This window comes from Macrobrachium rosenbergii, chromosome 48 (genome assembly GCF_040412425.1).
Source record: "Macrobrachium rosenbergii isolate ZJJX-2024 chromosome 48, ASM4041242v1, whole genome shotgun sequence".
NCBI lineage: Eukaryota > Metazoa > Arthropoda > Malacostraca > Decapoda > Palaemonidae > Macrobrachium > Macrobrachium rosenbergii.
Window position 1 is genome coordinate 66,106,712 of NC_089788.1, and position 15,956 is coordinate 66,122,667.

The 15,956-nt window shown below is 38.3% G+C and overlaps 1 protein-coding gene across 2 annotated transcripts in view; it reads left to right on the top strand.

The window, feature by feature from the left end:
• Positions 1 to 15,956, top strand: part of SMC6 (Structural maintenance of chromosomes 6) — a 258,709-nt gene that overhangs the window by 215,489 nt on the left and 27,264 nt on the right. For both annotated transcript variants that reach the window (XM_067091991.1, XM_067091990.1), the window contains exon 22: positions 3,622 to 3,713. In XM_067091991.1, coding sequence (XP_066948092.1) covers positions 3,622 to 3,713 — 92 coding nt within the window. The remainder of the gene's footprint in view (positions 1 to 3,621; positions 3,714 to 15,956) is intronic.

Below are 15,956 nucleotides of genomic sequence, written 5' to 3' on the forward strand. Positions count from 1 at the left end.
TGAAAAACATAAACGTACACCATGTTTAAGACTGATTTGTGTAAACCAGCATTCTGCTTTCTGATGAGGAGATGCTAAGGAAATTTATTACATATAAATTTAATAATTGAGGACCCCAGCGGAGCAGGGGCACAAGTGCCGTTTTTTATAACTGAGAAAAACATTTAAAGTTTTCAAACATCAATATTTTTTAAACCAACCATACAATTTTAATCTAGTTTTCACCATTTCAAAGGAAATTTATCCCTCTACAATATATAAAAAAATTATGGCATTGTTATATGTTATACTTAAGCTATACCAGAAAATGTAAGGTAAAGTAGAGTGTGCTGACTTGTTGTTTTGGTTGATTATAATGATATTTGCAGTTTAATTTACTTTCTTTGGCCATCTCTTAATTATTGACATTACAACACATAAGAAAAAAAGTCATGGTATGCACCAAAAAAATAAGCAAGCTCAATACAAAAACAAGTAAAAAATGCGCCAAGGTTTCTTCGGCGCAGTCAAGTTTTCTGTACACCGTATAATCAGGGCCACCAAAAATACATCTATCCTTTGGTGGTTTCGGTATAATGCTGTATGAACCGCAGCCCATTGAACTTGAACCACGGCCCGGTGGTGGCCTGTCCTGCAACGTTGCCAGAAGCATGATTATGGCTAACTGTAACCTTAAGTAAAATAGAAATTACTGAGGAGGCTAGAGGGCTGCAATTTGGTATGTGTGATGATTGGAGGTTGGATGATCAGCATACCAATTTGCAGCCCTCTAGCCTCAGTAGTTTTTAAGATCTGAGGGCGGACAGAAAAAGTGCGGACAGACAGACAAAGCCGGCACAATAGTTTCGTTTTCAGAAAACTAAAAAGGTAAACAGCAATTAAAAACATTGATTGTAATTTCTTATTTTGAATAAAAAAAATAAAATTCTTATTTAACTACATGAATTGAAAATAAGAAAAACATTAGCATACCAGAATAATGGGCTGAAAATATTGCAATATTAACATGAAATTTGTGTTCAGGGCATGAGCGTCGTCATCTGTGATTGGGACTTCATCTTCAGGGGTATCTTGAAGTCTTCCTCCTTCTTGAGTGTCTATATTGTCCCTGAAGTATTGGGCACTCTCAATTGGGGCAACATAAAGTGCTAGATCCTAGAAAAAAATAAAATACAGTATAAGTAAATAGCAATAAAAAAGTGGATTGTATTCCTATTTTAAAACCATTAATTGATACATAAACAAGCATTAACTCACTTTGGTATCTTGTAGCTTCTCTTTTGACAGAGGTATGGGGAGGTATAACCAGGAGGCAGAGTTACCTTAGACAAGTTAAAGGCCTTGCATGAGTACTTCCCTCTGTCTCTCATGAGCCAGACTTGATGGTTGTCAGAAGTGTCTGCCCTGTCGTAGTTATTCTTGATGGCATACCCCTCCCCATACCTGAAGTCATACACAGTGATGCTGGCATCCTGCAAGTTGGTAGTTTTAGATGTGCACTTTGTGATGTATGACTGTAGAAGCTCAAAGTTGAGGAAATCATTTTAGGTCATTTTGACAACTGGAAATCCTTTCTTGACAGCATTCCTGGTGAATTCTGTGTACTCATATTTGCTGCCTATCATGAATTCCTTCCTTAACCTCACTTCTATATTGCCAAAATGACAATCACAAGGCATATAAGAGTACTGAGACCAAGAAGTAATGTTCAATTCTGGCAAACCTCTTACTGCGCATTACCCTTAGACATCCGAGGATCATGCTGATATTCTTATTTTGTCCAGCACAGTTACCAGAAAAAAGAACTAAGCTTTGTCTGATTGTCAGCATGATTAGCCTCGATGTATTGGTTAACACAACTCATTAATCTCACGTGACCTTCGCTGTGCCATAATCTCATCCCACATGTACATGGTTGATTTCTGTGTTTTCACATTAAAAACACAAAGTTGTATGTCCACAGTTTTCTTTTATAAAAGCAACACTAGTACTCAACTTTGGTGTCGGCAGTGTTTGTTGTAGATCGAAACAACACCATAAAATCATCACTGTCTGAACTATTAAAGCATGAAGTGGAGCTCTAGCTTGTGTTGCAAGCACTTTATGTGCATCCAACTCATGTTGCATTTCATCCAAGCCTGTTCACAACCCATTTGTTTATATTTTTCAATATTTGCTGTCAACAAATCACAGGTGTTATATGTATCAACAATGGGAGGCATGAAACTAATATTAAATTTGGTCCTAAACACGTTACAATAATAATTAAAAGAATCAGTATCTACATTTGGATGTTCATCTTTAATAAACTTCACGTATATATCATACAGCTTCACAACACTAAGATTTGATTCCACGTACACGCTGGTATGAGATTTTGTACGAGAATAATGAGAGGTCATGGTTGACAGCCTCCTAATGTGTTCATGCACAAGGTCTGATTTTTCCCCAGAAAATTTTGATACCCTCGCATTTGTTTCTTGCTTGTCAGCCACTGTTGTTTTCCCCATTGTCAGTTTCTTTAAAACAACTTGCACCCTCTTATCCCCTATTCCAAAAATAACCATAAAAGCTTTTTTGCACACACATTGTAATATTTCCATACATCAAACTATACAAGTTTGTGTCTATGCGAACTTTCCTCTGTGGGTATCCTGCGACGTTTTATCAGCACCGAAACCATTAATTTCTGCAAATATGACGTCTGGGCATTGTAGTCTCCCATGCCCCAATATTCTTTAAACAATGCCTCTATCACAGGCTTAGTAATTTTTTCAAACACCCATCAGCACAAGCAGGTTTTATTTTATGTGCTTCTACTTCTTTAAAAGTCTTTCAGCTAGTATAAGCCTTACCTTCATTACGAAGAATTTAGCAATATTCAATTTCCAAGCTTCAGGCTGGGCCTTCCTCTTACGACCACGTGAAATACCAGGCTCATCAATAACTTCACTTGTATCGCTATTAACAGCTTCACCTTCACTAATAACGATCTCTTGGTGATCAGTATTATCAACACTATCAGCCATAGTTAGTACACTATTGAATTACTGTGAAAATACTCATGAAAAGTAAGAAAATAACAGAGCATCCACGAGTGAAACAACAGCTTGTTCGCGGGCTTAGAGAGAAAGGATGGGACAGCATCATTGTGTCCCGCCATACAAGATAAGAGCTGTGTCAAGCCAATAGAAATGCGAGCCCAGTCTGTGTGCATTTTCATTGGCCACTGAGACCGAGCTGGTGATGGGTGGAGAGAGATGGCAATGCTCACTCACCCCATACCCCCTGTGCGCACCACCTTAGGTTTAAAGGGACAGTGGAGAGGCGCCCATGCGTAAGGGAGTCTGTTGGCCCACGTTTTTACACCTCATAAGGGTGGAAAAGTACTTACGTTCAATGGCATAATAGACCATAATGTTTCGTGCCTAAGGTCACATATGAAGTACTTATGCATAGAGGAAAGCCTGGGGAAAAAATGTAGTGCTAACTCTATTTTGGCTGTGGTAACACTTACGCCCTTGCTCTGCTACACGCCTCAATTGTGATAGCACTTTCAAAAAATAATGTTGGTAGGTTTAAAATAGAGATATCTTTAATTTCCATTTTTATTTTTTCCAGGGAAGATTGGTGTTCAGTTTTGAAAATGAAACTCTTACAGTTGAGTTAATGAAGGATGGAAATTTCGATGAACTTGACAGTAGTACAAAAAAGTAAGTATATTGTACAGCAACTGCGTCATTGTTAGTTCCTAAGTAAGCAATAAACTTGCAGTAAACATCAAATGATCTCTCCTCAGAGTGAAATATGAACTCTACAGTATTGCAATTGTATGTTGTGGTGTCAGCAGTCAAAAGTCTACAAGGTAAGCCGTTACTTCATGAGGTTATATGTTTAGCTGTACAGTTGCTTATGTTGTACTTTGGAGAAAATTGCTGGATGTAATTGACGACCATTTGAGGAACTACAGTTTATGTAAGACTGAGTGCATTGGTGGTAGTCTGATCAGTTATTCCGTAGTGCCTGTAATGTGGTTGATTGTTTTCTTAGTACAGTAATCTTTGAACAATTTTGTGAATGGGATTTATTTAATTTTTCGTATTTTTAATTTGATGGATTATATTTTTGGGTACTGAAGACATCCAGTTATCTGTGTTGGCATCGTCATTAAAGATTTTTGCAGCTTGTTTTTTAAGTTAATTATAACTTAAATTATCATCTCTCTCTCTCTCTCTCTCTCTCTCTCTCTCTCTCTCTCTCTCTCTCTCTCTCTCTCTCTCTCTCTCTCTCTCTCTCTAGAGACTTGTTTTGCTCCCTTCATACAATACTACAGTTTTCACAAAACATGTAATTATTGTGAAAAAAAGTAAAAGAAGTAATTTTTCAGATAGATGAATTAATTATTACTAGCACATTTCATAGTCATGAATTCATCCCAGATGCTTCAGTTCCTCATAAAATAAAAGTGGTACTGTGCATCTATGATGAATCCTTAGGAGTAAAGTAGCCTAAAGAGTTATACTTTGTTTCGACTGATCTGTTCTTTTCAAGAAGTAGCAGGGCTGTGAGTAGGGAACTTGAATTAAAAGTAATGGGTTTGTTAATCAAATGTATAATAGAGTGTATGCATTTGATTAGCAATGAGTTGCAAGATGACATGCATGCAGTTACACTCTTTAACTAAACATCCCAGAATTTTCAAGCATATGCTGAGGAGATGAACAAAGATTGATGAACAAAGATTGTCACTTTTACTTTTTCGAAGTTGCTTTTAAAGCATGAATATAACAATGTACTGCAAATACTTTACACTATGGAAGTAGTACTGTATACTGTTGTGAGAGTTCTTAACACAGAAGAAAAAATAACTGTACTAACTCTACTTGCAAAAGAAAAAAGACAAAGTATCATTTACATTTAAAGCAGAGGGATTTTACAAGGCAGAGGACAGATACAGAATGACCAACTTGGGAAAGGAAAGCTCATAGCTTTAGACTGGAGATCGTAGGTATATTAATTTCACAATCCATTATATCAGTCATGCTTACGAGAAAATACAAGCCATCAGTCGTGTTAATTTCAGTGTCCAATAAATCTAATAAATGTAACAGATAATTCTGTTAAGTACAAAATAAGTTTTATTTTTGATAGCATAGCCGCTGTTTCGTCCTCAAGGAGTAACCCTTCCATGGTCTACCAGAGCTCCATGGTGACCAAACTAATGTCAAAGAATTCTCTTTTGGCTGGTCTCACGGCTAGGCATTGTGTCGTAGTGATAAACACTAACACACGTTGGAGTATGCAATGGACTCAAAGATAAGGGGGCAGTTTCCCAAATCATTACAGTGAGGCTGTATACCCAGGTTCTTCCATCACCAAAACCTGCTTAGAAGAAGTAATTCATGCGCATTCACAGTCCGCCATATTATCAACAACAGACCCACACAGAGACTAAGAACCATTACTTTTTGTTGGTCAACGCAGTAAGGTTTATTATCACCAGCGCTCCAAAAAAAAAAAAAAAAAAAAAAATTTATTTTTTTTTTTTTTTTTTTTTTTTTTTTTTTTTTTTTTTTTGCCGATATCATTAGCGAGGATCTTGGAAACATCTAAAATAGCAAGTAAGTGCTTAATATTAAGTTCCAGTTAAAGTTTTAGTTTTAACTTTTGGAATTGATAATTTGTGTGTGAAAGCCGGAAAACGGTGTTTCTCCCTAACACATTGGTCGGCACTTACTCATCGTTGATTGCAAGTTTCGTAAAGCGCAAATTGTTTTAAAAAATTTTTAATTCTAACTAAATGTTTTAACTAAAAGAAATGTTCCACAACTTATCATTAATATAGAAAGTCCTTTGAGATTATATGATGCCTACAATAATCTAGGCATTAAGAATAATTTAGACTAGATTAATAGTCGATGTTGTCTGTAGCCTATAACCTAAGCTAGGATTACATATCCTTAAGTGGGCTAGCTTAGACCAAGGACCCTAGGATCAGATAACAGTATCTGGGCAAAATAAATTGGTAGCCTAGCTGTTAGGCTACATATTAGTCAAATTCTTGCCTATTATATAAGCCTGTACACTTAAGCATGATCAAAATAATCCAGGACTAGGCAGTACCTTGTATTAACCCATTCCTGTCCAATTGACGTAATATTACGCAACAACCCCCTACCCCCCTTCTTTTCTGACTGACGTAATTTTACGTAAAATTTACCGACATTTTTCGTATGTGTGGTAGGGGTAAATTTTTTTATTTTCGGACAGTTGGTGGTTTCCATAGGCTAAAGCATACCTTGGACCGTGTAACTCAGGCATCGATACGCCAGGCAAGCAGTCCCTATACTGCGCATGCGCAATTCCCTGGCATAGTAAATTTCTCACAATGAAATCAGCTGATCCTAACCACGTTTCTCTCTCGTATCTTACATTTTTTTTATAAAATGTAGGATTACATTATTGGAAACACTCTGTTTGGTATCCTCTATTTTCTATAAATTTTTTAGTTCCTCTACTGTGCATGCACAAATCCATGGCGTAGTAAAATTCTCACAATGACATCAGCTGATCGCACCCACGCAGGCCTGGCAGGCCACACTTCTGTCAGAGACCATGCGTGAGGTTGGGTAAACACGTGTGGCTGTTTACATACAGCGGCGTCAATCGAGAACAGTTTCCAACATGCTTTTCGCAAAGTTTTTACGGTAAAACTAGCGGAAATTCGTTAGTGCATCACATAAGAGACGTCTGGATTTTAGGCAGGGCTCTGAATCTCATTTTTCATTATCATATATATCGATATTTAGAGAATTTTGTTGGCTTTCTCATAAAAAATAATTCATTCACCTAACTGTTATAGCTTTTGAGCTACGAACGATAATGTTGACAACGGTAACATTTTTTTTCGTTTCGAACAGCTTATAACGTCAAAATGAAACTGTTGCTGTTACCAAAGCCATTTTTCTTGACTCTCACTTTATTCCTCAACCTTTCCTCTACATTTTTGTATATTTACAAAGTAATTTCTATGAAAAATCCGAGGTAGGGCTCTTCAAAAAAATGTCTAGCGATAATTCTCACCGTATGCCTGGCAGCGCTCTGTTTCTTACCCACTTTTCTGTCAATTTTTCACCAACTGGACTTATTCGTTTTTCATTGTTTTATATGTCGATATTTAGAGAATTTTCTTGGCTTTCTCATAAAAAATAATTCATTCGCCTAACTGTTATAGTTTTGAGCTACGAACAATAATGTTGACAACGGTAACTTTTTTTCTTCGTTTCGATCAATTTATAACGTGAAAATGAAACTGTTGCCGTTACCAAAGCCATTTTTCTTAACTTTCCCTTTATTCTTCAACTTTTCCTCTACTTTTTCGTATATTTACAAAGTAATTTCTATGAAAAATAACCGAGATAGGGCTCTTCAAAAAAAAATTTTTTCTAGCGATAATTCTCACCATAGGCCGGGCAGTGCGCTCTGTTTCTCACCCTCTTTTCTATCAATTTTTTCACCAACTGGACTTATTCGTTTTCCATTGTTTTACATGTCAATATTTAAGGAATTTTTTTGGCTTTCTCATAAAAAATAATTCATTCGCCTAACTGTTATAGTTTTTGAGCTACGAACAATAATGTTGACAATGGTAACTTTTTTTCGTTCGATCAATTTATAACGTCAAAATGAAACTGTTGCCGTTACCAAAGCCATTTTCTTGACTTTCCCTTTATTCTTCAACTTTTCCTCTACTTTTTCGTATATTTACAAAGTAATTTCTATGAAAAATAACCGAGATAGGGCTCTTAAAAAAATTTTTTCTAGCGATAATTCTCACCATAGGCCGGGCAGAGCGCTCTGTTTCTCACCATCTTTTCTATCAATTTTTTCACCAACTGGACTTATTCGTTTTCCATTGTTTTATATGTCAATATTTATGGAATTTTATTGGCTTTCTCATAAAAAATAATTCATTCGTCTGACTTTCATAGTTTTTGGGTTACGAACGAAAATATAAAAATAAGTAACAAATTTTATTTTTTTTTCGTTAAATAACTCACATTTTTTCGTATTTAGAGGGCTGGGACTCTTATTCTGACTATTCCACCATAAAATATAAACATTTAGAAAAAAAGGACAGCAAAATGAACGTTGTTGGCATAAAATTTTTATTTTTGCTGAATTTTCGAAATAATTATTTTTTCGCACTGTCGAGCGCTCCCAGACACATCGGGGCTCATGTACCCTCAGTGATGTGATAACTATACAGATATGAAAGGGTTAAGTGATAACTTTTTACGAAACATCCCATCATTGGACTATCGTTAGCATAGACCAAGTAACCTAGGACTAGATGAAATAGCAATCAGTTTTGGATGGTAGCCTAGCTTTAAGGCTACATACTAAGGTAATTGTGTTTTATGTAACCCATACCCTTAGTTATGTGAATTAAATAATCTGGATGAGGCAGTAGCCTAGATTAGAGTAAGTGATAGCCTAGCTGTAAGGTTACACATTAGTAATTGTCTTATATAGTAGACCAAATAGCCTAGGATTGGATATGAACAACAACCGGGGTTAGACAAAAATAGTAGCCTAACTATAAGGTTACATATTAGTAAGTTTCAGTTGTGTATAACCTCCACATTTAAGAGTGATTTAAAATAATCTGGATTAGGCAATAACCTATACTAGGCTAAGAAAGAACAATTTAGGAAAAGTCCCGTTTTTTGGTCTTAGTGGTAGTTTAGAACAAATAAGCTTAGGATTATACATAAACAGTATCCTAGGCTTAATAAAATCACCTAGTTTTTATGACTTGGAAGTCTATTTGTAAGGCTACATACTAGTAGGGTCTTTTGTAGCTTATACCCTTAAAGGTGAAATAAACCTAGACCAAGCAGCAGCCTAACCAGATTAAGTAGGAACCCCCCCTTTTTTTTAAGGATATATATCCTACTATTAGCCTAAAACAGTAGTTCAATTTAAGTAAAGCAGCGGCCGAATATCAGATAAAAGGGTAATCTCGGCCAGATAAAACAGCAAACTAGATTATAAGGAGGTTCTTTCCTGTATAGTTTATATCCTTAAGAGCTTTATATTAAACCTAGAATAAGCAGTGGTCTAGAATAGGTTAAGCAAGAACCCTCTAAGAAGTCCTGTATTCTAACCTAATGTAGATTAGGTTAGAAGCATTAAGCTCGGCCATATAAAACAGTAACTCGAGTTAGTTAAATTAGTTTATAGCATTTAGTCTGAATGGCATGACATTTAGAATTGAATTTCACATGGCCATTGCAAACAGGACTAACAGTGTATAAGTAATACAGCCATATACTGATGTCAAACCTAACTTAAGCCTTAGAGGGTTTAAATTAACATAGATGTTTAATAAAATGCATCACAACTACACACTTGTAATAAAGTTAACCTGTAAGATGGAATATACTAACTATATGAGGAACTACAGAATTGCCCCTCGTTAAAAACAATTAATAATAACTAGCTTTTAATAACAACTTGTTTTATATCACTAGGGGGCCACCATTATGGAGGACTCTCAGCTTAAGTGCTTCGTAGCAAATTGCATAGTTCACTTTTGCCAGTGGGTATGGTCCATACCACCTGCCATGAGCATAGTCCTTGTAAAAAACAAGGAAAATTTGCTTGGTCACCAGATATGTGCAAAATTTGTAGTATGCTCCTGGCAGCAAGTTTTAAGGATGAAACAGCTCATTTTAAACTGTCTCGATGGACCTAGGGTTCAGTAGGGGTGAGGAAGAGGGAGATTATATCTTTCCGGCAGAACTCCGGCAGCAGATATTTAACCCTTTCTCAGAACGATTTATGTTTGGGCCAAAACCCAGTAACATCAGTCCCCAGTACCTCCCAGTTAACCCCGTGGAGGTAGAGGAATCTTCACATGGGGGTGACATTCTTACAAAGGAATATGAAGTGGACATTGCCACTGAAATGACCTTGTTGAATCCAGAAGGAATTGTATCCCCCATGCAGCTATCAGAGGCTGAACAGGATCTTTCCCTCAAAAGGGATACTAGGATCCACCTAACCCAATTGAAATGACTACGTTTTTGGATGGGTACAGTAACTCACCCAGGACTTCTGCCCCCTGGGTAACAGGCAATTACAGTTCAGTCATTGATTCTCAGTCAGATTACACAAGCTCCCCCAAAAGGGATACACAGTTTGCGGCATTTGACCAGTTCCGTAAGGAAATTATGGGTAACATGAAAGTTGTCCTTGCCACAGAATGTCAATATATAATGGACATAACACATGATTCTGAACTGGAAATGTCAGTCATGCACACCCGAAAGTGCAAAAGTACTGCATCCTGTAACCAAAAAGTGAGAGTGGATATAAATTCTGCCCAAACAAGGTCTGATGTTAGAATTCCAACTGGAACCAACAAAATGGCCAGTTCAGGCTACAAAACTTCAGATCAGAACATAATAGGGCTCCAGTACTCACCCCTGATGATACTGATAATCCTTGGCAAGATGCCTCAATGTGCATTTTCTCTCCCAATGGTAAGTATCTAATTAATGAGAGAAAAACTATGATCAGAGTTGTCATGTAGAGTTTAGTGACGAGGCAGCATTCCCTAATACAGAATGGCACCTGGTATTACCTTTGCCAGACATGGAGAAACCACTAAAAGAAATGGTTCTCTGACCTGCATCTAGAAGGCATCCTTTGCCAGGTCAGTGGAAAATGGATCTTTACTTCCATTCTGAATAAAACCCAAATTGCTCACCAAGTAGCCCCAGCCTTTTGTCCCTTCACTTTCAAAATAATTAACCATGTGAAGGCAAATTTTCAGAACCTTGAGTCACTGGCAGAATTAAAGCTATTTGCTATGCTTATCCCAGTTTCGAAAAATTCCACCAAGAAATGGGCAATGCTTCATCTCCCTTTTGAAAGGTAAAACCTCCCTTTAGTTATAGCTACTCAGCAGTTTGGGACCCCTGTGAGAAAAATCTCAGAGGGGACAGCCTCGTCAGAATTTCATGCAAGGCTCCACCTCCTTAGTTATAACCTCTACCACCTTGCTGGAAGTTGCCACCTAAAGGATTCCAGAAGATTCCAGGATCATTTTTGCTGTTGTGGCCAAAAGTCGTATGAGAACCCTATGGGAAGTGCTCTGTGACTTTCTAGAATGGTGCTTAAAAGCACAAATGGAAACATTGGAGGACTCCAACAAGTCACTCCCCAATGTGACTGCATTACTACATTCTAACCCCTTTTGTAAGGACCTGTTTTAGGAGTCTGTTGTTGTTCAACTCAGCAAGTTAAGCCTGCCAAATTGTACAGTGTATGCTCTTTTGGGGAGGTGGGAATTTGGGAAACAAAAACCAGAAATTTCCTTTTGCCCAACCCAAAAAACGCTTGCTTTGATAAAAAATCATAGAAGCCTTCAGTCACCCCCAAAAGTTTTCCTCAAAAACAGGCAGGTGGTTGGAAGGGACAACAGCAAGGACATCCTTTTTACAAGGTCCAAAAACCTTCCTATAAGGGAAGAGGAAAAGCAACACCTGGAATACCTCTCAAGGGCAAAGGCAGAGGAAGAGGCAGATACCAGTAGGAACTGTATGGTTAGGGGTCAGCTTCGATAACACCACAGGCAATAGAAGTCTTCCCTTTGGGGACACAGCATTATTTTCAATGGGCTGGGGTGGAAATCCTCTCATCCTGGCGCCCCCCTTCCTTTGAAGGGGTTCTTCCAAAAAACCAGACCCCTCTCTGGAAGATTACGTGCAGAAGGCCCCGTTAAAGGGAGCCATAGAGAACCATGCGTGTATGTGCTGCCAAGCACGCCTCTTCAGTGTCCCCGACACGGATTCCTCCGAATGAAGAGTGATCCTCAATCTATCAACATTGAACAAGCACATTGTTTGCCAAAAGTTTCAGATGACTACTGTTGCCCAAGTACATTCAGTCATTCCAAGAGGGACTTGGACAGATTCTATAGATCTGAAAGATGCATGCTGGCATGTCCCTATCACCGTTCCCTTCTGCTCCTTCCTAGGGTTCCGGATAGGGAAAGATACATACAGGTTCAAAGTCATGCTCTTTGGGCTAAACATTCCCCCAAAAATCTTTACAAAATTATTAACGGTAGATGTTCGAGAACACACAAGAAAGAATACAACTAATATCCTATCTAGATGATTAGTTAATCTTGAAGAGTGCTTGAAAAACCTAAGAGCAGTGTTCAACAGACTACAGTCAAAAGGTTTTATAATAAATGAGAAAAAAATCCCTCATGCCCAGCAGACGCTTTCAGTGGCTGGGACTGTGTTGGGATGCTCTTCACGACCTGTTGTCTCTCCCCATCAATACTCAAAACAGAGTAAGGAAAGACCTCAAAACATTCCTTGCACAGCCCAGAATTTCCAGACAGCAATTAGAACGTATGATGGGCCTGCTGCAGTTCACATCAGTAATAGATCCAGTACTCAGATTGAAGCTAAAAAATGTGAACAAATTCTGGTTTTGGCATGCAGGAAAAAAGATGAGACCGGCCTCATCAAAATATTAAAAAAAGTTGGGGAGATACTTCGGCCTGGGACCTGGAAGGAATCTCTGTCAAAACATTTCACCCTGACCCTTCCGTCTGTATGTGTGACAATACACACAGATGTCTTGTTGCCAGGTTGGGAGGATTGTCAGGTGGCAGGGACGTGGTCAGCTACTCTGAGGAATTGTCATATTAATTTCCTGGAGCTGATGGCTGTCATTTTGTCTCTCAAAACACTCAAACCTCCAGAAGTGGTTCTAGACAACATGACTGCAGTGTCCTGCATCAGGAGGTCAGGATCATGTTCTCCTCCTCTCAATATGATAATGCTAGCCATCCTTTGGATGGCACAAGCAAGGAAGCGGTACTTGTCTGCAGTTCACCTCACAGGGTCTCTCAACGTAATAGCAGGCTGTCTATCAAGGAAAATGACAGCCTCAACAGAGTGGATGTTGGACAACCACTCATTTTAAACAATAGCCAACATGCTTCCACAAGCAGAAGTGGATCTGTTTGCCACATACTTGAATCACAAACTCCTAGTGTATTTGTCCCTGAACTTGGACAGTCAGGCAACAGCAAGGGTTGCCTTCCTACAAGATTGAAACAAATGGAGGACTGTATTGTATACCTTTTTCCATCATTGTCAGATTTCAAAGGTTTTGAACAAGCTTCTAACCTTCAAAGGAACAGCTTACTTAATAGCCCCAAACTGTCCAAATAGGCATTGGTTCCTATTACTCTAACAATGGGCGAAGAGATGAATTCCACTACTGTCTGCTGTTCTATCCTAGACAGTAAGAGGGAAAGTCATCTGTGCATCCTCCTTTCTGAGCCGAGACCTTCACAAGTTAATTTTTAAAATTTTGTCTACCGTGAAAATTACTCACCCAATATTGCTAGGTACCTAGTGCAAAAACTACAGACATCGCCTGTCTGACAGTACCAGTCCATATGAAAGATATGGTTAGATTATATCCAAACTGAGAGTCCCATTAAAATTTCTGGGGAAACACTTAGAATTTCTTATATACCTTTTTGAAGAAAATGCCTTGCTGTTACAACGGTCACGGCATACAAGGCAGCATTAATGGAACCCTTGCTTTATGGATTCGGGATTGACTCTAATATAGAAATTGTCACGTCCCCTCTCCGGTCTTTTGCACTACAAAGACCCGTTCCAGAAAGGCTTCCAATTACTTGGTCCTTGAACAAAGTGCTTAGACTTCCATCAACCACTCAATTCAGTGGACCCAATACAACCACAACTCATATGCTGCAAAAGGAGCTCGTATTAGTGAACTGGGCTCTATTAGATGGGGACGATACATTGCACAAACAGCTGACCGTCAATTATTGCTGTCGCTGGTCCATCATTCCTAGCCAAGAATAAGAATCCTTTTAGAAGGATCCATTTTGATAAGAAAAATCTATTTAGCAGACAAGACATTATGCCCAGAGGGTCCGATTCTCCTACATCCTTGCACAAACAAACCACCCTCCCTACAAGGGCTGAGAATGATTGTAGTGTCTCTCATTAAAAAGGCAAATCCACACTCCTTTCCTGTGTCACGGTATTATGAAAGTAAGGACTTCGTTGGCCTTCATCAGAAATGTCTCTTTTGAAGAAGTCTCTGATTATACAGGGTGGTCATCAGAGAGTATTTTTAAAAAAACATTGTTGCCACGTGCTTGAACAAATTTGACCGCACTGTGTACCAGTTGGTGGCATGGTTAGTCCTAACCCCTAGGCACTACAGAAGAAAACCACGGATCTTATTGATGGTGAGAGTGCTAACTATCGCTGGGAGAAGGGCAACAGTAATGCAACCAAACCCAGCATGCTTAAGCAATCCACTGTAGAACTACATCCTAGAACATAAGTTTGTGTATAGTTTCTTGTTCTTTGGTACCAAAACCTGAGTGAGTATTTGGAATAAGAATGGGCATGAAATTTTTTCTTTGGGGTGTTGGGATTAAAAATTGAGAGCTTAAGCCTTTTTGTCACTTGTCAATTTCTTTGTAAAGCTCGAGGGTGAAACAAGCAACTACGATATCAAAAAACAAGTTTTGATGTAGGAAAAACCTATTTTTGGCAGTTGCTTTTGAGTCCTCAAACCCTCCCATGTCCCTTATGAAAAGGCATGGGATTTGGGCAAGGGATCATCCTGCATTGACCAACAGAAAGTACAGTAAACCCCTTGTATTCGCGGGGATCGTCCCCAGCATGTGAATATTTAAAACTCCTCTAAAAACACTTAGAACTATCTATTTTGATAGTTTAAACACAAGAAAAACCCTAAAAAAAATGCTTATACCCGAGTATTTTAAAAAGTGCATTTAGTCATACATTCCACAGAGAAATCCGCGAATATGTGAGTCCACGAATCGTGAGAATGCGAATACAGGGGGTTTACTGTAATGCGTCTTGGTCTCCGCTTGGGTCTGTTGTTGACAATATGGTGGACTGCGCATGTGCATTAATCACTTCTTCTAAGCAGGGTTTGGCAATGGAAGAACTGGGGTATACAGCCTACCTGATGTGCATTAATCACTCCTTCTAAGCAGGGTTTGGCAATGGAAGAACTGGGGTATACAGCCTACCTGTAAAGATTTGGGAAAGTGCCCCCTTATCTTTGAGTCCATTTTATACTCCATTATGTGTTAGTGTTTATCACTACAACACAACACCCGGCTGCGAGTTTGGTCACCATGGAGCTCTGGTAGACCATGGAAGGGTAGCTCCTTGAGGACTCAACAGCGACTACCAAAAATAGGTGTTTCCTTTGTCAAAAGCTCTTTTTTTTTTTCTCTCTCTCTCCTTCTTTTACAAAATTAGATATATTTGATGAATAACAAAATCTGATAAGTTGAAGTGCCACTTTTAGAAACAACAAAACAGTCTTGTTAAACTAAAATTATCTTGCAAGAAAAATATGATAGATTACAATGAAACTTTTTGATAAGAATGAGATTCACTTACACTTGCATTGAAACATTTGGGTTCATGCACATTCACTGAGAAACTTGTGCATATGAAAATGGCCTATAACATAGAAAGCACCACAGGGAGAAAGAGGTCTTGCATTATTTTGTAGTAGTAATTTCTCTAACTACAGTACATTTTGTCCACTGATGTTCAAGCATTTCTGTTTAGTTAAAGAAGAAGGCTGTATCCTGGACCTCTATGGCTTGGATGACATCATAATTGCCCACAACAAGGTGGCAATACAGGTTGGCTTTGTGGTTAAGAAGTAGAAGTCAGGTGGTTCTAGGAATAAATCAGGGTTGGCTGTTTCAGTCACCAGAAATTGTCCTGGAGCAGTATCATGTCCACTAGCAGCTTTCCTCTGCATTTTATCATTATTTACTTTGTGTACTTCTAATGCATAGTATTCTCAATTGAAATTGGTAA